General features: G+C 51.7%; 1 protein-coding gene across 2 annotated transcripts in view; it reads left to right on the forward strand.

Moving 5' to 3' along the window:
- The first annotated feature begins 17,509 nt into the window (after positions 1–17,509).
- Positions 17,510–24,311, forward strand: part of KCNN1 (potassium calcium-activated channel subfamily N member 1) — a 28,797-nt gene continuing 21,995 nt past the window's right edge. Inside the window, exons 1-2 of one of the 2 annotated variants that reach the window (XM_032795598.2) lie at positions 17,510–17,941; positions 19,912–20,007. In XM_032795598.2, the coding sequence (XP_032651489.1) occupies positions 17,588–17,941; positions 19,912–20,007 (450 nt within the window). In that variant the 5' untranslated portion in view covers positions 17,510–17,587. The remainder of the gene's footprint in view (positions 17,942–19,911; positions 20,008–24,311) is intronic. The other variant, XM_075070928.1, reaches the window with a different exon arrangement.

A 24,311-nucleotide genomic window follows, 5' to 3' on the forward strand; every position in this document is an offset into this window, starting at 1 on the left:
CCCAGTCTCTTCCCTTAACCTTGAGTTTCACCCCATTCTGTTTTCTGGTTGGCTGGTGGTTTTCCTGTCAATCGTAGCTAAGGTGCTGTTTGATTCCATCTCCAGATGAGTCCCAAACGCTCACACTCTGGGGTAGGGGAAATGGAAGTAAACAGGCGGTAGCCTCACCTATCTAGGGTCTGCTGACTTATGGCACCTGAACATGTCTCTGATCCTCCTCACTTTGGTGTTCAGTAAACCTTGAATGAGCAGGGGGCTTGGAATTAGGGGAGCGTTCTTCAAATGGAACTTTCTGATATCCCTGGCATTGGGCAGAGACCCAGTCAGTCCAAGGGAATTAGTAGCTGTGGCTGATAGAGGTGAGGATAACTTGTGTGTGTGTATCTATTGGCTCAGAGAACTACCCAAAGTAAAGGCTGGCGTTTTCAATAGGAGCCTAAGTGAGTTAGGCGCATACATTCCATGGAATTCCAATGGATAGGGAGCACCCAACTCCTTTTACGCTCCTTTGAAAATCTCACTCAATATATTTGGGCTTGATCCAAAACCATTGAATTCAGTGAGTTTAAATCAGGCCTTTTTATCTAACGAATGTCTTCGTGTCTTATTCGATCTCAGCTGGACCATTGGAATTTTCTCTTTTTTTAATTAACCTATTGATTGATTGCAAGGTTTTCTATAGAGGATAAAAGATCCCTGATAGTGCATTTCGTTTTTTCAGTCTCTCTAATGAATTATCTTTGTGCTTTTGCCTTTTGTAACTTCTCAAAAGGGATCCAAGACTTTAATATTAGAAGTCCTGAGTTGCGAGTAATGGCTTGTATTAGAAGGCGTTTGGAGCTTTTCCAGAGTAACACCTGGCTTGGTTTTTTAACATAATGTCACTTCCTAACGGAGTGGGAGTGTGGAGTATGGTCTGGCAGTGTCAGCCATGTGAAGATGGGTTAGCAAGTTTAGTGTCTGCAAACAGCTGCATCTCCAGGTAGGTATTGACTTGGCCGGCTTAGCAGATCAGTGTTTCTGCAGTGAAGTCCAGCCATCCAACCCTAGAACACTGCCGTAGCTTGACAGTATTTCCCAAACCTGGCTTGCAGAAAGAGGTGTGCAAAAGCCATTGAATTGCTATTGCAAAGTCAATTTATACGGATATGAAAGGAAGGGGCCTCTCTCTCTCTCTCACCCACTGGGTTTATAGAATTAGCAGCAATGTGCATTTAAAATGGTCTGTCACCAGCAGCTGTAGATCGCAGCGACTGGAGGGAGGAGGCTGGTTGGGACTTAGGATAAGAGGAAAGGAAAATAGAAATGTCACCCTCGTGTCTTCGCTGCCTCCATCACGGGCTGGGAGATGAATCAGAGCAGCGCTGGGGAAGTGGACTCCGAAATAGGTCCAGGAAGGGCGAGAATCAAATTTTTGAAAACTGCTTGATTAAATGTAGCCTTTTATCAGTATCGGTCATTCCCACCCAATGCGAGAATTAGTCTTTTTAGAGCAAGGGAAATCCTGTGCTGTTTTGCAGGACCTTTGAATGACACCTTTTACGCTGCCTCCCACCCCACCCACCCCACAAAGTGATGGTGTCTTTCCATAAATGGTCCAGATCAGCTGGGGTAAATCAGCCCTAGTTCTGATTAAATCCAGTGGGCAGATCCCCAACCGGTGTAAGTTTGCACCGCTCCATTGAAGCCAATGGGCCAGATCCCCACCTGTTATAAATCAGTGTCACTCTCTTGCTGTCAGTGATGCTTTCCTGCTTTAAACCAGCGGAGGATCTGGCCCAGACTGTTGCAATGGTGATGGATCAGTGACGAGATCAAAATCTACCCTTTTTGATTTTGTTCAGCTAAGGGACTGGTCGTGGCCTGAGGATATTTGATAACTGCCTCTTATATGGGGATTGTGGGAGGTTTTAAAAAAAGAAACGTAATAAAGAACCTTTGTATGGCTGCAGATCCAGGCTTTGTGACTTGTCCTGAGCGGCATTTGTTTGCCGAGAATAGGCCTTCTAATCTATTCCAGTTGGGGGACTAGGTGTGCAAAGGAAGGCTACAACCATGCAAAGGGAGGCAGGCAGCATTGAGCAAGAAAGCTGGGATCCCAGGGAAGGGAAGTGCCCATCCAGTGACAGTCATGGGGTTCCCCACTACGGAGGCGAGTCCCGCAACACTGACGCATGTGCAGCTCCCGAGTTATGTAATTTGAGTATTTCCCGCAATAAAATGCATCCACGCCAAAGTCAAGTCCAAAATGCATCTCAGCGTTGCACCTGGATCTCAGAGCGACGGGGTCTATAAAAGGACACTCTTGCCCACAAGTAAGCATCCCTGGCCCACTTTTCCCCCCAGCCCCTGCCAATAACAGCCCAGGGGAAGTTGGAAAGCTAGGAAGAGGCTTTGCAATCTGCCCTTAAGAAGGGGTGGGATATGTGTGTTTGTCTCTCTCTCTCTCTCTCACAGACACTCCTCTCCTAGTGTCTTGTGTCTGTATCAAGAATGGAGGAGCTCTGATTTATGGGCCCGATCCTGCAAGCCTTTCTTTGCTCATCTGGCTGGCTCTGGCAGGGTGCTTGTGGGAGGGAAGGCTCCTGGCAGAGGGAAAAAGGGTTTTCAGGATCAGAACCGCTGCCTGGATCCTCTGATCTCCATGGAAGTAGGAAGGGGGATTTCTAGAACGACAGCCTAATGCTTTGCTGTTCTGTGACTTTCACCTAGGATGGCAAAGCGCATCCCAAAGACAATGTAACAACTCCTTCCCCCGACTCAATAAATGATAAAAAGCCCAGGCCTGGGCAGAGGGTGGCAGCGCCCATTAGCATCAGGCGAGCAAACAGGGGAATGAGGGCAGGGGACACGTGGCTGAAGGTCGCGCAGTGAGTCAGGGACAGACTCACTGCGAACAGACCCGAGGCAGCGAGATTCCAAATCGCCTCTGTTATTCCCCCTAACCTGTGTTCTCCTGACAGCTGGGAGTAAAACCCAGGACTCATGCCTCCGCCTGCCCCATTAGCCCACTCCCCACTAAAGCGAGGTTTGGAATGATACAGACGCTGAAAGCACAGCTGTGCCGTCTCTCGTCGGCAATGAAAAGAAAGGGCATGGAGTTTTTCGCTTTCAGGGTCAGGGCTGCTCTGCCCTTACCAGTTGTTGCGTGACCTTGGCCAAGCCACTTCCATCTTTGGGCCTCAGTTTCCCCATCAGTACAATGCAAGATAATCCCTGCCTAGCCCATGCCCAAAGGGCTCCCAGCTCCTTGGTGGGGAGCTGGTGCAGAAGGGCACCCACTAAAACCAAGAGGCAGCACAGAGCAGTCTCAGTCCGTTGCATGTCCTCAGACCCCATTTAAAGGATCATTAACGAGGTGCCATCTGTGTCTGGAGATAGAGAACAGAAATGTGCTGAGCCAAGCTGGAGCCGCGTTTATACAGGGCAGGAAACCAGTGGCAGTGCCTTCGCCCAGTGGGGGCTTTTCCAATTAACTTGATTGCAGAGGGGCCAAGAATTGCGTCTAAGGCACAGAGTTTATTATATAACGTGACCGAGCAGCTGCAGGACCCACAGCAGATGCATTTAACCGGCTGTCGTTGCACGGGCATTTCAGTTGTGGAAGGCAATGCTGTTCAAAAGCTCAAAGGCTCTGGATTGAGACTCAGGAAACCTGGATTCTATTCCCAGCTCTGCCACTGATCTGCTGAGTGACCTAAGGCAAGTCACTTCCCTCCTCTGTGCCTCAGTTTCCCCTTTGCGTGTGTTGCCTGTGGTATAAATCTTTGGGGTGGGGACTGTCTCTCACTATGTGTCCTGATCTCAGTTGGGCCTTCTAGGTGCTACTCTAATACAAAGCTAGAACAAGCGTATGGAGGGAGTGCTGTGTGCTAGGGAGAGTGCACAACTGGGCGTCAGGATTCCTGGTTCTCGTCTTGCCTTAAGGAGGGTGTGTGGCCTAAAGATTAAGTCACAGGGATGTCAGTCGGACTCTTGGCCTCTAGCCCCAGCTCAGCACTTGGGCAATTTGAAGACTTCAATAACTCAGACATAGGTTAGGAGTTTGTTATAGAAGTGGATGGGTAGGATTCTGTGGCCTGCTTTGTGCAGGAGGTCAGACTAGATGATCATATTGGTCCCTTCTGACCTTAAAGTCTATGAGTCTATAAGTCACTTCCCTGCTCTGTGCCTCAGTTTCCCCACTGGTAAAATGCAGATAGTGAGTTCTGCTTAGCTTCTGTGGTGACCGGCACCATGTAACTGCAGAGCACAATGATCGTCTGCTATGAATAACTCTGGAGTGGTTGCCTTGTTGCAAATGCTTCCTTGTTCCATGCAATGCTCTGGACCTAAGGCCCGTTGCTGAGTGGATAATCAGCTGTTCTAGCACATCCATCAAACAGCATTTAATAAAAGCCAATCCTGAGGTGGGAACTCAGTGCCAGTGCCAGACAACGTGTGACATACGGGAACACGGTGAGGCTCTTTGTCTCCCTCTAGTGACTGGACCATATAGAGCAGTTTGAGTCAGTTACAGTCTTAAGGTGACTGCACCTGGCCCTTTAGTGCGGGCAGTAGGGGCTGGGGATTTGAGCTCCCAGGTGCAATCCACACAAGCCGGGGTTTTGTTACAAGTGATGGCTTATATGCAACTGCTGTTATGCAGCATCGTGCATTTGAAGGTTCCCCATGCTTTGCAGTTTGCCTGGTGATTTATGCTGAGAAGGCAAGAGAATGGATCATACCCTTGCAGATCCTGAGGGCTGGGGCTGTGGTTCATCTCTGTACGCTGCAGGGGACGCTGCCAGAACCCTGCAGTGAGTTTCTGTTTGCCATCAATCTCTACCCTACAGACACATCCCTGAAAGATCAGAGAGCTGGCCTCCCACCAGCCCCGTCCCCATCCACCCACCATGGCCCTGACAGCCACTGGCTTGATAGGCCCCTCGCACAGCATGGGTGACATCAAGCCCTGCTGAGCTTGGCTGTGCTGGGATTAAAGAGCTGAATCCCTGCGCTCCCCTCTGGCCCCTGCTGTGACAGGGCCGGAGCTGAGCCAAGAGGCGAAGGCCTGACCTCTGCCATCACATACCCTGGTGTTGAGTGGCTCCCATGAGTTCAACAGCCAAATCCAGCCCAAAGTCCATGGTGAGGGGAGCAGCCAGCAGGAAGAAGAGAGGTGAGGGGGATTTTCCATCTCACAGAGGTTCCCAGCTTGGGGGTCACAACCCCCACCCTCCCCAGACTGGATCCCGGCCAGATCCTGGCTTGATGGGTAGATGATCTCAGTGCACGCGAGGTCATGCTGATGCTTTTCGAAATGGCATTCCCTGTGCATGAGGCTGGACAAGGCCACATCTGGTTTGGCTGGCAGCAGACAGAGACTATGTCACAGAAGAACAGGACTGGCTGGCTTATCCCCAGACAAATGGCCAGCCACATGCATGTGGATTTTGCTGGCTTTAGAACCCCCGGCACCAGTGGCGATGGAACAGGTTTTATAGTGGGAGCGCTGAGGGCGGAAACCATGTATTTGAGGTGTTGTTACTACTTCCAGCCAGGGGTGCGGCAGCAGCCCGGGTTCCAGCACCTGTGCCCTGAAGCAGGCAGCCCACCAGAACCGCTTGGAAAGGCTGTTACCGAACGCAGTGGCTGGTGATCATCCTGCGTGGCTTTGGGATGGCTGGGAGCCCCCAGCCCTGGAGAGAGGCCGGAGCTGGGGCAAACAACTGTCGCTCGGGAATTGTTTCCTAAGAGGCAGTGTGCAAAAGGTGCCCAATAGAAGCAGACAGCCAATTAATCTCCCCCTCATTTCAGAAACGTTAAGGAAGAAATAGTCCAGCGGCTGCCTTTGGGTCGTGGCTGACAGCGCAGGCATGGAGCACTCCCATCCCGAAGACAAATTGCAGGCCCATCGCACTTAGAAAAAGCAAACCAAAAGGCAAAAAGAATTATCAGCAGAGGAAAATATTGCATTTGAGACTGTCCTCTGCCAGCAACCCCACCGGCCCCCTGTATTCCTTTAGCACAAGTGCGGGCATCGGGACACATGCGTTCTGTTCCAGCCACCGAGAGGGGAGTGGTGTGTAGTGGTCAGAACAGGGGATTGGGAGTTAGGATTCCTGGGTTCTATTCCTGGCCCGGGAAGGGGAGGGTAATGTGTTCGAGCAGAGGGGAGAGGGCACCTAGGTTCTACTCCCAACTAGGATTCGCTGAGTGACATGGAAAGAAAAGGTGGGTGAGAGAATATCTTGGATTGGCCTATCTTCTCTTGGTGGAAGAGGTTGATATGATTGAATTTTCTCGCCTCTCCAAACTTACCCCAGAGCGATTCTTCAACTCAGAAGAACAGGGGAGAAAATCAAATGATTCCAACCTCACTCGCTCCAATACAAGATATTCCGTCCCCCAGCCTTGTCTCTCTCGTACCCTGGGACCAACATGGCTACACCAACTCTGCAGACAACAACATGCGACTTTGAGAAGGTCACTTCTGGCAAAGGTTTTATCCCCCAGCTGCAGCCGTAGTAAGACAGACCTTGGATACTCTTTACAAGCTTTATTTGTATAACTATATTGGTTAGGAAGGGTTGATTTTTACCTGAAATAATTCTACAGGTGAGAGCCCTTGTGTGGACATATACGGATACAGCTTATTCCCTGCCCTGTATGCGAATGGTTATGTGCTATGTGTGCATTCACACTAGGGTCTTTGTACCACTTTAATTAGACTGCATGCAGTGCTATTTTCTAGTGTAGACAAGGCCTGCATGTCTCTGGGTCTCTGCTTTCTCATCTGTAAAGTGGTGGAAATAGAGCTGGCTGAGAATTTTAGACCCAAACTTTCTTTTCTGGGTGAAAGATGAAGATCTGGATCAGCTGAAACATTTCACAAATTTGCACTGAGTTTGGCGAACCATTTTGGTTTAAAAAAAAGTCAAAACACTTTGAATGTTTTCTTAACAAAAAAAATTTGACTTTTTGATTCAAAATTTTCTTTAAAAACATTTTCAAAATAAAAGGGAAAAGAAGCTGGAAACTGAATGACTTTTTTTCAACTTTTTGATTTGCCAAAAATTCCCCAAAATGTTGGTTTTGGGTCATCCCAAAATGATTTTTTCCCCCGGGACTCCTAGCGAGGCAAAAAATCCATGATTTGTGCAGCAGTAAGTGATGATAATACTTATCTACCATCACAGCCTTAAATTGCACCTGGCATGAGGAAAGAATAATAGAGAGTTCCTGCAAATTAGACCATCCTTTCTCCTTTGATGGAGGACAGAAAGGATCAGCCGGACGGAGGAGTTATTTGTTTTATTACTGACGTTTTCTGTTGAAGCTGAATGATTCAAGAGGTTGAAGTAGCGTTTGTGAGGCCAGGTCTGGGCTGGACCCTCATAAAGCTGAGCAGACATTTTCTCCGCAGACCATTTCAGTTTTGACAAAAACCAAAGTTTTTCCTTTTGGAAAAATGTTCATGCAGCTAATTCCTGCCAGCTCTGACTCTGAGCAGAGAAGTTAGCTACAAAGCTCCATCCTGGGATGGGGAATCCTGGGGTCAGAGAGCCGCCCCAGCCACCCAGGACCTGGACACTTACCCCAAATTTGCAGTTTCTCATTTTCAGCTCTCACAGGAGAGTTTGCACATTATTGCGGGGAAAGAGGAGTGTCAGGGAGGTACCACCCTGATGCTCATAGTAATGGGAACCCAGCCTCTTACCTGACTGCCCCAGACAGGGCCTGCTTCTTCCTTCCTGTCCTCACAACTGAAGCAGTTACATGGCCCATCACACCCTCTCTGCTCCACATAGTTTATCAGATTTTCTCCTCTCCCTCAGTTTAGCCTGGGCACCGTCTCTGAACCTTTCTCTGGTGTCTGCTGCAGAAAAATCCCTGCAGATGCTAATGCCACCTCTTCAACCTTGTCACGTCACAGCTCAGAGAGCACTTAGCTGTGGCAGAAGAAATGGTGATGAGGGGGTAGGGATTACAGTCCTCAAAAATATCATGTCTCTGCTAGTGAAGTTCATGCTCTGTCAGGGCCCGATCCTGCTCGTCTGAGTCACAGGGAGCTGGAGCCATTTGCCTGGGAATGGATCCAGTGATTATGGAACTGGGACTCTGCCAGGAGAAGGGCCCACTTTACATATGGGGAAACCGAGGCAAGCAGAGGTGAGGGAGGTGACTTGCCCAAAGTCACAGGGGAACTCAGTGCAAAGCTGAAATTAGAACCCAGGAGTCCTGGTCCCCCCCCTTCTAACCACTAGACTACCCTCCCTCCAAACGTTGGGGACAGAACCCAGGAGTCCTCTTTCACTTGAGCTCTAACCAGCATCCTGACGTGGGGGCAGGGGGGACTTTCTGTTCTGATATCCATGGGCGTGAGGGACACTTTTCAGGGATACTGGCTGAGTCTGTGGTCCCAGCTTTGCCTGTGGAGTGTAACATTTCACAGCCTGTGTCTATTTTTTTCCCCAATCCCAAGCCCTATTTTTAAAACTGGCACGTTGGAAAGTTTGACTTTTATATTTAGCCAAAGTTCCATCCCGTGCTTACTCCCCGAGCTCTGTCGCTGTCTTTGGTGCCCAGAGGCTGCTGAGAATATTATTTCAGCCCAAATATTTGTCCACTAAATCAGGTGCACAATTACGGTAATGACTCTGGACGAGCGCTCTCTATTTTTAATGCCTGCTCTTGGTGTGTGCCATGCAGGGAATCATGCGGAATGCCGCTGAACAGTTAAGAAAAACCAACCCCTCCAAGTAATTCCCACCACGCCCACAGCTGGCGTGAGACCATATCAGATCAGGGTTTTGTAAGAGACCTCAGCTCTTGATCCTTTTAGAAAACGATTTTCGAATTAGTAATAATTCCGTTTGTGTATTTCATTGCTGGTTCATTTCTATAACGACTCAGGCTCTGTGCTTTGGGCAGGGGCTGTCTTGCAGTTTTGTTTGTACAGCACCAAGCGCGATTGGATTCTGGGATGTGACAAATAAATAACAGCAATATTAATCAAATTACGTAGTGAGCGAAATGCAAACTGCCCCTTTAAGAAGAAGGAGGGGGCACTTGGCGCAAGGCCTTTCCGGGGGCCAGTGGGCAGGGTGTACTGCTGTGGTGAGTGGCTGGCACGGAGCTGGGGGATGAGGACTCAGCTTCACTACTGAAGTCTGCGGAGCTTTGCTGCTTTGCACTAGCTTTGGGGCCGGACGACTCAGGGGTTGGCAATGTGCTACGGAGCCTTTCACTGCGACATCGCGGGTTCAAATCCAGGCTGGGCTGGTAGGGGGCAAAAGCCATCTCCAGCTAAAACCTTTTTGGGCAGCCCCTGGGGCAGTGAGTTTGACAGGACTCAGCCCACAAGTCGGGGAGTGCTGCTGACATTCTGGAAAGCTGCTGGCAGGGTTAAAGAGGTCAGGCTGGGCTCACTTTTGCACCCTGCAGGCTGGGCCTGGGTGGGGGCAGCGGTCCCTGTATCCTAGGGATGAGGGAGGATCACGCCAGGGGCCGGTTAGCAGGGGGAGCTTGTGGTCCATGCCACGCACTCCTGTGGCTGGACAGAAGCCAGGATGTCCATCTGGCACCTCGTCCCAGCTCCAGGGGGCTAGTGCGGCTGCCACCTCTTCATCCACTGGGGGTAACCCCAGCGAACAGAGCGAGAGCTGGTGAAGGGCTACGAGCATCGGCCAGGCAGGTTGGACCCAAGTGATTGCTGGAAAGAAAGGGTGGAGGCTGCTCTGAACTAGGGCTCTGGGAAAGGGATTGGGGAGGGGGAGACACTGTGGGTTGAAAGAACAGGAGTACTTGTGGCACCTTAGAGACCAACAAATTTATTAGTTAGTTCTGCAGTCGGTGAAGTGAGCTGTAGCCCACGAAAGCTTATGCTCAAATAAATTTATTAGTCTCTAAGGTGCCACAAGGACTCCTGTTCTTTTTGCAGATATAGACTAACACGGCTGCTGCTCTAAAAACTGTGGGTTGAGGTGAGCGAGGAGCATGTGATGGAGCAGGTGGATTTGGGTAAGGGCCAGCTAACTCCCGCTGAGCAGAAGAGTGGGGATCTCATTTGGAGCAGCTCAGCCTTCTGCTCCTACAGTGGCTTTCATCTGGGAAACGGAGGCCAATGCCGATTCCAAAGTGTCACCCACAGCGCCCTCTCCCACCACGCTGGGGCCTCGGGGTCCACACTGGCTTAGAAGTGAGATCTACTGAGTCCCCACAGTGTCCCTTAGCGCCACGCAGGACCAGTGGGGTCAGTGCTGAGTCACCAGCACGCAGCCTGTGTCACCTGTGGCTGTTTTGCACCCTGGCCTGACCCTGCTTAGCTTGGGAGGTCTGCCGGCGATCACAGCTGGAGATGGGGTCACTGGAGAAGACACCTCTCCTGAGCAAGTGTGTTCTGCTGTCTCATGTGCTGGGGAGGGCAAACTGGGCCTGGGGAGACAGAAAGCAAGAGAGGTTTCCTGGCACCGATTCCTCATGGGCATGGAGCCGCTGACTGCATCCAAACCCCCGTCCCCCTGGCACCAACAAAATGCCGTCTCTTTCTTTTCTGCTGCTCTCTCTCTCCTTTCCATGTGGAGGGCAGGGGCTTTCTCGCTCGCCTTCTGCGCTCTCCTCATGGCCCGTGAATGCTGATGAGAGTATTGCTGAGCCTCTCCCTGGCCACGGTTCGCTGTCTGCTCTATCTCATAGCATGTGGATTTTGAAGTATTTGCTTTTACAAGGGTGCCTCTGATGGACCGCGAGGGAGGTGACGTGAACTAGGTTTGAACATCAAATGGGTTTCTTCCTTTTACAGCCGAAGCCTGGGGTCTTTGCATCTCCCAGAGACTAAAGAGGCCATAAGTGGAGAAGACAGAGAGGATACCTGTCTATGCTGAGGTTTAGCAGAGGGGTGTAGGGGGATGTATGCACAAATGTGTATGAGATTGGCCCCAGGCTCATGTGTGCCCGTGTGTGACCAATATGTGTGTGAGATCAGAACCGGGCCGGGGTGTGTGACCACCGCTAGGTCTCTGGGACCCTGTGTGCACAGGGCCGGATCAACACACAGATAAACTAGGCATGTGTCTAGGTCCCAAATTTGGGTCGAATGGGGGGCAAAATATGGGGAGGGGGCGGTTGTTTTTTTAAACTGCTCCTGTAGTTATTTCTGTCGTCTGCCCCCGGCTCGCAGGCAGCCTGCCCTTTGTCACTGGCAAGCGCGCCACAGAACATCCCGAATTTCCTGTGCTCTGTAATTCAGCGTGTCTAGGGGCTCTGTATGCAGGAGCATCAGTTCCCCTGCGGTCTCTCCCAGTGTCAGATTCCAAGGCAGCATGACAGGGTAATTTTTGCTTGATTTCCTCCTTCCCCCTCGTTTAAAGCGACTCCGCTACCCAGCCCTGTAATTACCCCGACAGTGCTGCATGGAGGGTGGGGTTCCACTGGCAGTGTTCTGGCGGCAGGCAGGGGGAGAGCAGCGTGCCGGGGGTGTGAATGCTGGGGCTGTAATTATCCCAGGCAGCCATGTCACTCCCACTTGGCTGGAAGGAGGTCACTGCCTCCAGAGGGCTCTGGGGGGAGCAGACCCCTGGGGCAGCGCTCGGCAGGTCTGGGTGGGTGCAGGCAGACAGACTGGTACCTTGGCTCCTTGCTGCCTGCCCACTAGGGCTAACTGCTGCTTGAGTTGCAAGTGGGAATGAGAGAAAGGGAAAACCTACACTTGCCTAATGTGTGTGTGTGCGCAGTTGTTTGCACCCATCTCTGTGTGTGTTACCGTGTGCATCTACAGCAGCGTCTGTGTGTGAGAATGCATGTGATTACAAGCTGTGTATGCGTGAGAGAGAGCATGTGTGTATGATTTTGAGTGTGTGCATCATCTGCATTGTGTCAGATGGCATGTGTGCACCTCTACGCTGGAAACTAGAGCCAGCAACTTTTTTCGACCGCAACTTCTATTTTTTTTCAGTGCAAAATGCAGGTTCGGCGACTCCGGAATGTTTTGTGAATTTGCCAAATGGTTTCAGTGGAAAAGAAACCTTAAACAATATCTGCAAAACTCCAAATGCTGCAATTTGATGATTCAAAATGACTTTCTGTTCTGAAGTTTCCTTTGCTGTGGTTAAAAAATCAAAAGCATTTTAAAATGCTCAAAATGAAAGCAAAACATTTTGTTCAACCCAAAGCAATGATCCTTTTACTTTCAATTTGTCAAAAAATGTAAAACTTTTCCAGGGCCGCCCAGAGGATTCAGGGGCCCTGGGGCAAAGCGGGGGAGCTGCGGTGCTTTTACTCACCCAGCGGCATTTCGGCAGCGGGGGGCCCCTCAGTTGCTCCACATCTTCGGCAGCACTGAATGGCCCCCCTGCCGAAATGTTGCCCAAGACCCAGAATGACTGAAGGGCCCCCCTGCTGCCGAAATGCCGGCCAAAGACCCGGACTGCCACCAGGCCAGGGTTCGCAGAGCCCCTGCGGGGCCCGGGGCAAATTGCCCCACTTGCCCCCTCCCGGGGCAGGCCTGAACTTTTCATTTGCAGTTTGCCCCCAAATGATTTTTTCCCCCATTCTTTTTCGGCATTGCCAGTGAAGCGAGAAATCCATCAGGCACACGATGCTAGTGGGAACGACACTGAGGTATTACCCCATTCTCCTGGGGTAGGAGTTTCTGGCCCAGGGAAAATCTGATCTACCCCACCCTTTGGGGCCTGCTTTGCTGTCTCTGAACCCACCTCCTGTGCTTTAATCAACTTCTCTGTAACTGCCATCCTGTGTTTGTCTCATCTCAGGTCCTTCGGAGACAAGTCTTAGGTCCGTTCCCCTCGGCCCCCAAACCCTGGGCCAGAACAGAACATTTCCGCTCCTGCTGGTTCCCTTGACTTTGTTCTTGTGATCCTTGTTCATTATTTTCTGTTCAGATAAGCAGTGTAGCTCTCAAGGGCCCTGGAGAAATGAGTCTCCAAGCTCTGGACAGAGAGGAGACTTTGTTCCATCTGCCACCTGGTGGCAAGAAACTGGGGAGAGCGAATTTACCAGGGAGTTCTTGGCTGGAGTAATCCCATGCCAGCCAGGTGTGAAGTGGGGATGCTCTCAGAGCCCTCCTGTCACACTGCTGGGTCTTCTCTGCTAAGCCGAGCCAGTCCTGGTTAGTAGTTGGGTGGGAGACCAACATGGAAAATGCAAGTGGTGCAGGAGCTCCTGGTGTCGAAGGATTGCTCCGGAATTGTTGCTATGCATCTTCAAATGATGCCTTTCAGATGAACTGTGCAGCCAACCCGCTGTCATGAAGGATTCCTGTTGCTCTCTTTAAGCAGATGGTGCGCTGCACCCTAGAGGTGGCTGCATTTCAATGGTCGGTGGCGGGATCCCTATATGTCTGCTTTGGGGTGACAGCACTGGGTCAGGGCTGCACCTACTGTGGGGTTGTTCTCTGGAGATGAGTTCCTCCACACAGTGGTTTGTGCAGAGCTTGAAAGAAGCATAGTGCTATAGAAGGGCTAAATATTATCACTTATTCAGACTCGGGTTGCTGCTTCTTTCACTAGATCAGTCACCCTCCAGGAGCTGCGGCGCCTCTGATGCCCCAGCCAGCTCTCACACACAGATCCACGGGTGACGTGAGCCATCTCTCTCTGTGCCAATGCTCACCCACTCCAGAGTCAACAGCCAGGCAGTACCAGTCGGCCCAGAATCTCCTGGGGTGATGGGGTCTCAAGGTCGAAGGAGGACACAGCCACCCATGGTCTTTGCGCCTAGGAGGCTCTCGGAACTATGGGGGAGACTCCCCACATTTTGTCTGTTGTCACATGGGGCTGCGGTTTTGTTGATGTGGCATTACCCAACTCACCCCGTCCTTAGCCTCCCTGTTGAGATTGCAAACAAGGACCTCTGTTAGGACATTAGCCTTCAAAACTCATGCCCGAGGAGCTGAAGCGAGACCCTCTGATTTGCCCCTCATGGCCACAAGATGGGATGGACTTTGGAGACTGGGCTGGATTTGCTGTCCCCCCCCCCCACCAGCTGGCTGCCACCCCCCTGCCAAAGCTAGTAGCATTGTTCCCCGTCACCCCAGGCGTCTGCAGGCTTGTTCTGGTCTCTCGACGGGCTCTCTGAGGTGTCCCCAGGGACAGCCTGATCTGGGCCTCCTCCATAGCCCGTGGACAGCATCAGGACTCCCATTGATTTTGGTGGGCTTTGAACCCAGTGCAGGGAGAGCAGGGCTCTGTTTGGTGGTGCGGTTCTAAGGGTATCCAGGAGCAGAGCAGAGCCCAGTGCTGCTGTTGGAGATCTCAGCGGCTGCTTTAGAGGATGGAGCTTCTCACTTGCCCACGTGCTTGGAAATGCAATGAGAAGCCATCCCTCGCAGGACCTTTCCCCGCTGCACGTGGGCCAAGCAGGGGGTGGATTATGGTGCTCAGCACCATGTCTGTCCCCTCTCTCTGTCTGCCCAGTAGAGCCCCCCAGCCCTGCTGCATTGAGGATCCAACAACTTTTTAGAAAGAGGGCTTTGATTTTCGAGCTCATCTTCAGTGCTTCAGGCTAGTGACAGTGCAGGCTCCTTCGAGCCCGATCGAAAGGCTTTTCATGTGACTGCTAGAATGGGAGGGGCCGTTCCACAAAGCTGGAAGGTGGCAAATTGACGTCTGGCAAAATAAGGTGTTTTTCCATCCAGGGTGCAATGAACCAGTGGACATGGCAGCATTGGGGCTAACAGCGTAGCAGCAAAGAAACGTGTAGAGAGACTAGCCAGCATTACAGCCAGCAAGTTATGAAAAATAAATTTCTTAGAGCTTTGGAAGGGCTAGAAACCTTCATGCTTCAGCGCATGAGCCCCAATCTTTAATAGGGGTCAGGAGGGAAATTGCCCTGGGAGACGGTTATCCCAACAGTGCCTCCTGCAGGATTTTTCTCTCTGACACCAGTTGCTGCTGGCTAATGTAGGGGACAGGCTAGATATAGAAATGTCTGGGAACGTTTTTACATCCAAAAAAGCTGATTTGTCAAAACCAAAACTGTTCACGGGAACGGGGAAGTTTGACCTAATCTCATTGGGGGAATAAGTTTCAAAATAGTTGAAATGGGATGTTTGGCCATTTTCCAACTGAACCATTTCGGGTTTTGGTTTATAATGGCTTTTGTTTAAAAAAAAAAACAAGAATTCTTTTAAGTATAAATTAAGTAAAATTTTGAAACAAAAAGTCAAAATCAAAATGAAATATGTAGAAACGATCAAGACAAAGCATTTTGATTGGCCCACTCTAATGTTTGACTATCAGTTTGTGAAAACATTTGAGATTTTGACTTTGTCCTGATTCAGGACAAAATCTCAAAAATTCTCCTGGGTTGGGAAAATAATTTCCTCCTCTACACTAGCTAGATGGGCCCACAGTCCAACCCATTGTTGTAGTTCCTATGACTATATAGCCTTGTGTATGTACGTACACACACACACGTGTGTATATACACACACATACACACACACACCCTTTCCTCCTGTCTTCCTGCCCTGGCTCCATTGTGAGCAGAGAACTCGGAAGTCACGTTGCCTTGGACAGTGATGGTATAACAACCCCCTGCCAACTATACTAAGCCCAAACAGAGTCGTTTCACTGGTGACCCTGCCTCAAAGCTGGAGCAGAAGGTGGCTTTCTCTATCGGCCTCGCTGCCCTGGCTCCAGAGCGGGATGAGGCGTTATTCCAGATCTGCTGCGGGTGCTCTGTTTTGACATGCAGGCACTTGGCTAACAGATGAGAGATTCATTTCCCAACCCATGCCAGATGCAGGTCATTAATCAGCGCCGGGGAAAGGCCTGTTCGCCAGCCAGCGAGATGGCTCCACACAGCTCAGGAAAAATCAAAGTCTTATTAGAGAGGCCCAGACAGATCTGTCCACCCCCCACTTGCTGCTGCAGCCGTTCCCTTCCCAGACTCTGAAATGCTGGGTCCCTGGACACCAAAGCAGTGGTGGGCCAAGGAAGGGGTGTGAGGGAGGGTAGCCTGTTCCTCACACTGTGATTCTGCCAGTGCTCAGTGCTAAGCAGGGTCGGATGGGAGACCAGCAGGAGCTACCAAGCTTTGGGACGCTGTGTCGGTCAGTAATCCCGGATGGTTGTTTTTGACACTGTCACCTAGGTGAGTCACTGGGGGAGGGGGCTTTGTTCTGAGCGAGCGGCCCAGCTCTTGTGGATCTGCAGATCTCTGGTCCGTGGATCGCAGATCGGATGCGGATACACATTGTGAATCTGCCCAGGGCTCTGCTAGTGGGCGCTGGCTTTTAGATGAGATTTGAAACTGACCATTCAAGCCCCAAGGTGGTCTCAGCGTATGCACGGCGTGCCTCGGGTGGCACATGGCCAGTATTCATGACCGAATTCGGTCCGCTGGTTGGATCATTAGCGTCCCTGGCCCAGCCCGGGTACTGACTGGGAGCGCGATATAACCTGCCTCTGTCCAACCCCCACCTAGGGATTGTTGCAGCTGTACATGGAATTCTTCACTTCCTGTTGCTGTGAGTTGTTATGTGGTTAGTGCACTTCGCCGTAGAGGTGGCCGCATTTCCACGCTGGTCGAAGGAATCCCCGTGCAGAGCTAAAGTTTGTAAAACCCTTGTGGGAACCTTTGGGATCAAAGTATTTTAACCAGCTGAGTTGTTTGTTTGTTGACTTTTTTGTGGGCGTCTCTGGGCATATTCAGAGGTGAGAGCAGGGACTGGCAGTCAGGACTCCTGGGTTCTATTCCCAGCTCTGGGAACGGAGTGTTTTCTAGTGAATAGATCAGCTAACTGTGTCCCCTAGCATGTGCACCTGTATTCCAAGGGGCTGCTGAATTCTTTCTTTCGTTCTCTACTTTTTGTAGCATGCCCATCACCACAGCATCTGAGCTGTATTACGCCCCTTCCCATGCCTGCATTGTCCTCTCCTCCCGGCCTACTGCCCCGGGGGTAAATTTCACCCTGCAATGGTCCCAAGGGTGGGTGGGGCTGGACAGACAAGCCCCTCACCTCTGTATAGACCCTTGCAGCCCAGCATGGTCCCTGCCTCTGGGCCTCCCCGTCCATTTGCTAATGGAGCCTTTGTCCTCATGCTTGGTTGCCGTCCACAGCTCTGCATCTTGGTAATGTCGGGGGTCTCTCTGCCTTATGGGTGGGTGCCACGGCCTGCCTTCTCGTAGCTGCCAGGGGACCAGGGTTCAAGAGCAGCCTGGGGGGGCGGTTTAGAGCCACACGCCCTGCTCAGGCAGGCCCCATGGATCACCTCCCAATGCGGGCCCCATGGATCACCTCCCAGTGCTTGCTCTTAGCAGTCATGGTCTGGGGTTTGAGACCAGCCCAGGGCCTGCCCTCCCTTCGCTGTCCATGCCGTGCGTCTGTGATGCTAGAGAAGTAACACAGACTAATAATAACTAGCCCCCCGCACCACCTTTAGCTCAAATCCTGCTTTGTAGAATGGAGGCTGCAGGCCCGGGGGACTTGGACTGAGAAGGGAGCGAGCTCTCCCCTTCCCCCCCTCGTCTTTCTAACCCCATCTCCGTCTCCTCCCAGGTAAATGCGGATGCCCAGGTTCTGAATCATGCTGGATCCAAGACAGCATTCAGCGAGCTCAACCCCTTCACCGAGATAGCCATGAACAGCTGCAAGTACAATGGAGGCGTAGTCCGACCCCTGAGCACCTCCCAGCACAACCTCCACGAACTGGGAGCCGAGACCCAGCCCCTGCAGACCCTCCACAGCTCGGGTCTGGAGGTGGTGGTCTCCAAAACCGAGCAGGCCAAGGATACGAACTTGCAGGCGGAAGAGGAGGCGGCGGCGCGCTCCCGGAGCCAGAAGAAGAACCAGAACGTCGGGTACCGGCTGGGCCACCGGCGGGCGCTCTTCGAGAAGCGCAAACGCCTGAGCGACTACGCCTTGATTTTCGGGATGTTCGGCATCGTCGTCATGGTGACGGAGACGGAGCTCTCCTGGGGCGTCTACACCAAGGTAGGGACCGCGGCTTGTCTTGAAGCCGAAAGGCTGGGGACCGGGGGGACAGATGCGCATGGCTCAGAAAGGGGCTGGTGCAAGTCCTGGGTACCGCATAAGTCCCACTCACGCCCTGTGGGGGTCCAGGTCTGTATGTCGCCCTTGGAAAGCAAAGGATCCTGGGAGTCCCAGCCCTGGAGCATAAGTGGAACTTTTATCTGGTACCCTAGGTCTCACGTGGGCAGGGGCTGGCAGCCGTATGAGTGCAAGACAGCTGTGTGCGTACAGCACCTTGCACACCAGGCATCCGAGTACCACCGTAACACACGTAAGGGATAAAGAACGTGTGTGCGAGAGACAGAGAGAGAGGGCCTGCCCGCATGTTTGAACGTCGGCTTGCTCTGGGGGTGTGCACACGCGGGTGTGCCAGACTGTGGTGTGGGTGCGGCTGGAGAAAGGAGGATGCGTTTAAATGTATGTCCCAGTGTCTATGTATGTGTGCGTGCACTGATGCAGGGATACGTGCACAGACCCATCTCTGTGCGTGTGCATGTTCTCTGTGTGCGCCCCCTCCCCCTCCCTGTGTGTCTGTGTTTGCACCGACCCAGCTATGGCTCTCCTCTCCCAAGCTGCCCTGAGGATTAATGGACCCTGCCCATCGCTGCGACGTTTGATGCCAATGGGCGCTTTGTGCTGACTGTGTGAACAGTCCTGGTTCAGCAAGATGCTTTATCATTCTTGCTCTGCTGGCTTCTCTCAGGGCTGATGAATCATCCCCCAATCAGCAGGGATGTGGGACCAGATAGAATAGTTCATGCAAACACCCGTCTGTCCCCTGCACGCTGTCCTGCAGTCCCCCTGTCGGCTGCACATTTTCCACGTGGGTAGGGTTTGTCTCTGACTGCAGAGCCCCAGATCTTGCCGATACAGAAGCTGGCATGCACATCTGTCACCGGAGAGCCAGCAGACTTCTGTGCAAGGCCCCGGGGATCAGAACAGGTCCTCGGGCTGGTAACATCCATGTGTCAAATGCATCCCTGGATGGAACTGATCATGTGGCATATGCTCCCCTCAGCCACACTGGAGGCAGCCTCTTAGGGGCAAGTGTAACCCCCCAGAATCGGTTGGGATCTCGAGAGAGGAAGCCTGTTCAGGGGCTAACGCTCAGGGTTGGATTCTGGAGAGCTGGGTTCCATTCCTGGCCCTGCCCCAACCTCCTGGGTGTCCTTGGGCGTGTCTCAGCATCTCTGTGCCTCATTTTCCCTGTCTGTGAAATAAATGTGGATCCTGATTGGGGGAGCTGGGAGGCTTCGCGGATCATTGCCGAACGCTGGCTGACCGTCGGTAGAGAGGGGAACAGGGTTAGGATTAATCCTTGTATTCGTGCCGGGGGTATGTCCAGGAAGCAGCTGGGAGCGTGAGTCCCAGCTTGGGTAGACATATGCTCCCCAGCTCTGGTGGAGCTTGTTCGCTAAGAATAGCAACGTGGCCATGGCGGCATGAGTAGTCACCCGAGGACAACCCCCTTCGAGGTCCTAGGTACGTAGCAGGGCGGCCAGCCTGAGCCGCTGCCCACACCAGACCATGGCCACGCTGCTCTTTGCAGCACACAAGCTCGATCAGGGCTACCCCGGGCACATCTGCCTGCCCTGGAGAGTCCACCTCTCCGCCGCTGCGTAATTTGCGTCGAGAGGCCAGCAGCCCAGCCTGGAGTTCAGTGCAGGTTTGGCCTGCGAGTGGCTGATGGCCTGCCCAAGGGATAGGCTCTCTCCTGGAGTCGGGGTCCCTGTGGCATGCCAGGTGTCGCCCAGCCATGGTTCGTCCATGCAAAGACAGTGAGTCCTTCCCAACAGCTCGGTACGCGTCTTTCCATAAAGATCTGAGTGTGCATATTGAACGAGCAGAGTCCAGAGCCTCCCTGCCATGGGTCACCTCAGGACCGAAGGAGAAACCACGCCTGACGCTGCTCTTCTCTGTCTCCCTTTCAGGAATCTTCATATTCATTTGCACTGAAATGCCTTATCAGCCTTTCAACCATGATACTTCTGGGCCTCATCATCATGTACCATGCCAGAGAAATCCAGGTGAGCCGCCCACCCTAGCGCTTGGCCCCTTCCGTATTTCGCAGTGGGGGTGGAGTTTGTGCCGTGACCAGGAGTGTGAAATTCTGGGAATCCCATTGCATGTGCTCAAACCAAACCCTCCGCCTTCTTGAGACACGGAGCCGGTGGTCCTCGTGGGAACTTGAGTTTGTCCAAACTGTGGTTCTCAACCTTTCCAGTCGACTGTCCCCCTTTCAGGAGTCTGATTTGTCTTGCATATCCCCAAGTTTCACCTCATTTAAAAATTACTTGCTTATCAGATCAGACGTGAAAATACACGAGTGTCACAGCACACTTCACTTTCTCATTTTTACCATATCATTATAAATCAACTGGAATAGAAATATTGTACTTACATTTCAATGTGATACTTGAGCCTGTTTTTCACTTCTGAGCCTTCTGTGAAGCCAAAGCCCCGGACGGCATGTAACCTGCTTTGCTGAGTCCCCTGTGGCATGAGGCCCTGGGCAACTGCCCTGCTTACCACCCTCTGATGCCGGCCCTGCACTTGTGACCCCCTAAACCCATCCCATGACCCCCCTGGGAGTTGCATACCCCACATTGAGAAATACTGATCTAGATGAGTTGAGTGACCCCTGGCAGACCTGTGTTCCCCAGGGGTATGTGTACCCCAGGTTGAGAACCACTGCAATACAGAAGACACTGATTATCTGTAGCTTTCCTAGAGGTGGCCCTGAGCTGCAAAATTCACACCTGGATCCAAATTTTTCAACCCCTTCCTCCCCCGCAAAGTTCAAAGGGGTTTGGAATGGGCATGCTTTGGGGTTGTCTCTGAGCCCTGCAACTGTGTCAGATCTAAGCAGAGCCGGGTCAGGACGGGCCAGAATTTTTCAGAAGAGCTGCGGGCCAGATTTCCAAGGGCTCAGCACCTGTCGCTGGGCTTGGATTTTCACAAGAACTCAGCTCCCATTTAGGCCCCTGCATAAGGGTCAGATTTTCAAGTAGGGTCAGCGGGTTCCCACTGTGACACTTACCATCAAGTTTTCCCCAGCAGCCAGCACCTAAAGGGCTGGAAATCCGGCCCCGACCTCTTTTAAAAGAATCTGGTGCCCGCAGACCTAACCTGACCCAGCTCAGCTTCTTAGTAGATCCAAGGAACAGGAGGTGCTGCAGGAAGCAGTGCTGGGGAGTCAGTAGGCGGTGCCGTTCATCTGAGGCAGTGCTGATCAACAGGTGAAATCCTGCCTGGGACATGAGAAAATTCATTCTAAAGGCACCACATCACATCTTAAAAAAACATCCTTCCCTGTCTGACGAATTAGCCGGTAGGTTATTAACATTAAAACAAGCTGTATTTGTTTGTTACTATCAAATTATAAGCTATATATGCCGGTCACCTTTTGCTCTTTATTTACTTGTTTCATTTCACTAGCCTGGGACAAAGACAAGATCTCATCAGTGTCATGTTCTAGCAAGAAACCCTGATGTGTGGGTTGCAGATACTGACAGTGTTGGCAACTCTGGTGATTTTTACTGAGTCTTGCACTATGTGGTGTTTTACCATAAAGTACCAGGTGCTGGAGGCAGGTGATGAGAAACTCAGCTTTTCTAAAAAGAGAACAACCCAAAATGTAGTATTTAAAAAAAAATAAAAAATCTCATGATTTTTTGCAATCTGATTCATGATGTTTGAAGGCGTTAGCACTGGTGCATTCCTTCTGTGATTTTTAGGGGGCCTGGGGCAAAATCTGAAATCTAGAACCCTCACCCTTCCAAACAAATTCCTGCTTGTGCGAGGGAGGAGGAATCGGAGAACAAGCTCCCACTGCACTTACCCCACTATCCTGCGGGGTTGAGCCCAGGTTTCCACCCCAGGCATTGCGAGCTGGTATGCAGGGTCACAACACCACTCAGGTATGGCCAAGCCGCTCTTCTGCCAGGATGGGGGAACAGGCAGGCCAAACGTGAATGGCACTGCAATCCCACACACAAGGTCACAACGCCACTTGGCTTGGGGGCCCTCTCAAACTGGGAACCCCTTTTGGCTGCTCCAGTACACGAGCCAGCTAGATGAACATTAACTCAGGTCCATCTACACAAGCTACACTCCCACCCTGTGCCCTCACATGTCAGCGATTTACATGCTGCCCTGGGGCCAATGATCACACCAGGTGCAGAGCAAAGGAAAACCAGACCCAGCAGAGCTCTGCGGAGACCCAGCCTTCCATCCACCCAGAAAGGTTGCACAATTGGAGCTGGAATTGTACTTGATAACAGGGTTTTCTAGCTGGGGTTTGAGAGGAAAACAAAAGTCTCCAGTGTTTAGAGACGGCACCTGGTGCCATGGAGAGATGAGTTGAAGGAGCAGATACAGCAAAAATCAGTAATTTTTTTTTATCCAGGGACTTTCTGACTCTAGCGCCTGGTCCATTTGAAGATGAGCACGGCAAACTCTCTCCTATCTGTGCTGCCTCTAGTTTGCAATCTAGCCCCTTTGGGTAGTAAACCATCCTCCTCCCATTAATGCCTACCGTATCGGCTACACCCGATGTGACTTTGGTCATGTTCTCTTAAGGCAAAGCACCATCCATTCTGCAGAGGCTGAGCTCTGTGCCCCCAAGCAGCTGTTAGGAGAAGTCACAGCATTCATCCTGCAGCAGCAGCATCACCAGGAGAAAGTCAATAGTAATGCTTTAAGAGCTTAGGGAGGTGGATTTTAATGCCTTAATTGAAGGAAAGCGAGCTCTCCCGTTCTGCACAGCAGGAAGAGAGAGGCCGGTCTCAGGTGAGTCCTGCCATCTGGGATGCAGCTCTGTGAATTTGTACAGCTGCTATTTCCTCACCTGCTGTGTATTTAATTTCATTTTGTGGGGACACAGGGAAATATTGATCCACCTAGGAAATCGTGGGTGGAAAATCCTAAAAATTGGCAAGAAGACTCAGTAGTGCTCGAAATCCACGGGATGGCCAACCCCGAACGTTCAAACCTCGTGAGTTCAGCTCCCCAAAATATTGAGATTGGCTTCAAATAACAGTGCTGTGGGCGTGCCGTTCGTTTGCGTTTTGGGTCTTCAGCCTTTGGGGTTACGCACTAGTCACATTTTGAAGGTTTTTTCTGCAGCCACAAGGGTTAGAAATGACCTGCTTTAAAAAAAATAAAAAATACAATTCTGATAAAATCGCCCAATTCCAGAAGCCGGGACGCCAAATACTGCAAAACTCATGTTCAAACCATGAAAACTGGCAGCACTGAATATCTTAGCTCCTTGGCAGCAAGTGCGGAGTGCTGACCGCCAGAGCCCCACTGCCTGGAGCTGAACCAAGTAACTTAGTTTCGCGGGGCCCTCCTGATTAGCTGAATTTTTGATCATCTGATCTGGCCCCAATCCCGATTAGATCGGATTAATGGGTGCCCCTGGATACCGGGGCCTGCACCATCATTTACACTTGTCCAGAGACCAAACCACAGCCCCTCTGATCTGGTAGCATTTTACAAATCTGTAAATTCCAGATTGACACAGGTATTTGGGCAGCTAAAGATGCAGATGGGAGCTTGGGGGGTTTCCAGAAGTATGTAAGCGAGTGAGGTGCCTACCCTGTTAGGGGGATTTTATACATTCCTGGCTCTGTTTGACTGCAGAGTTAACCAGGCTCTGACTCCGGTGCTGCCTCTATCCTACACCCAAACCTCTGGCCTGGGTTCCATAGTACTTTAAACCCGGACTAGTTGGGCGGCCTGGGGGTACAGGCTAGAGCCTGGCTGCTGCCCTCTGGTAACCCACCTCCTTTGCAGCAAGGACACAGGTTAAATCAGTCGAGGGCTGATCGTCCTCCAGCACCTTCTCACACTTCCCCTGGGCCATGTTTTCTTTCCCTCTCCCTGCTCCCAAATCTGGCCCCAGATAACATCTGTAGGGGCAAAGCAATGGAGAATCAGGCCCGAGGGTATGTCCACATTTGAGCTGGAGGATGTAAATACCAGTTCCGGTGGACATACCGGTGCTAGCTCTGAGTGAGCTTGTGCGCTAAAAGAGCAGTGTAGCCATGGTGGCGTGAGGGGCTCTCTGCCCTGACTGCCGTCCCACCAGAGATGATAGGAGAGTACTTGGGGCAGCCTGCCCATTGCATTGCAGTGGCCACGTTGCTGTTTTTAGTGCCTGAGCTTGCTCAGAGCTAGCACAGGTCTGGCTGCTCCAGCTGCAGGGCAGGCATGCCCCGAGTCCCTTGGGAAGGTTGTTTATCTGTAGTAACACTGAGACATGGTTACTGGCGATGGATAGACAAGCAGAGAGAGGGGCCTGAGTAGGGGCCGCCCCACCCTGCCT

The sequence above is a fragment of the Chelonoidis abingdonii genome, chromosome 11, assembly GCF_003597395.2.
Source record: "Chelonoidis abingdonii isolate Lonesome George chromosome 11, CheloAbing_2.0, whole genome shotgun sequence".
In the NCBI taxonomy this organism is placed as follows: Eukaryota; Metazoa; Chordata; order Testudines; family Testudinidae; genus Chelonoidis; species Chelonoidis abingdonii.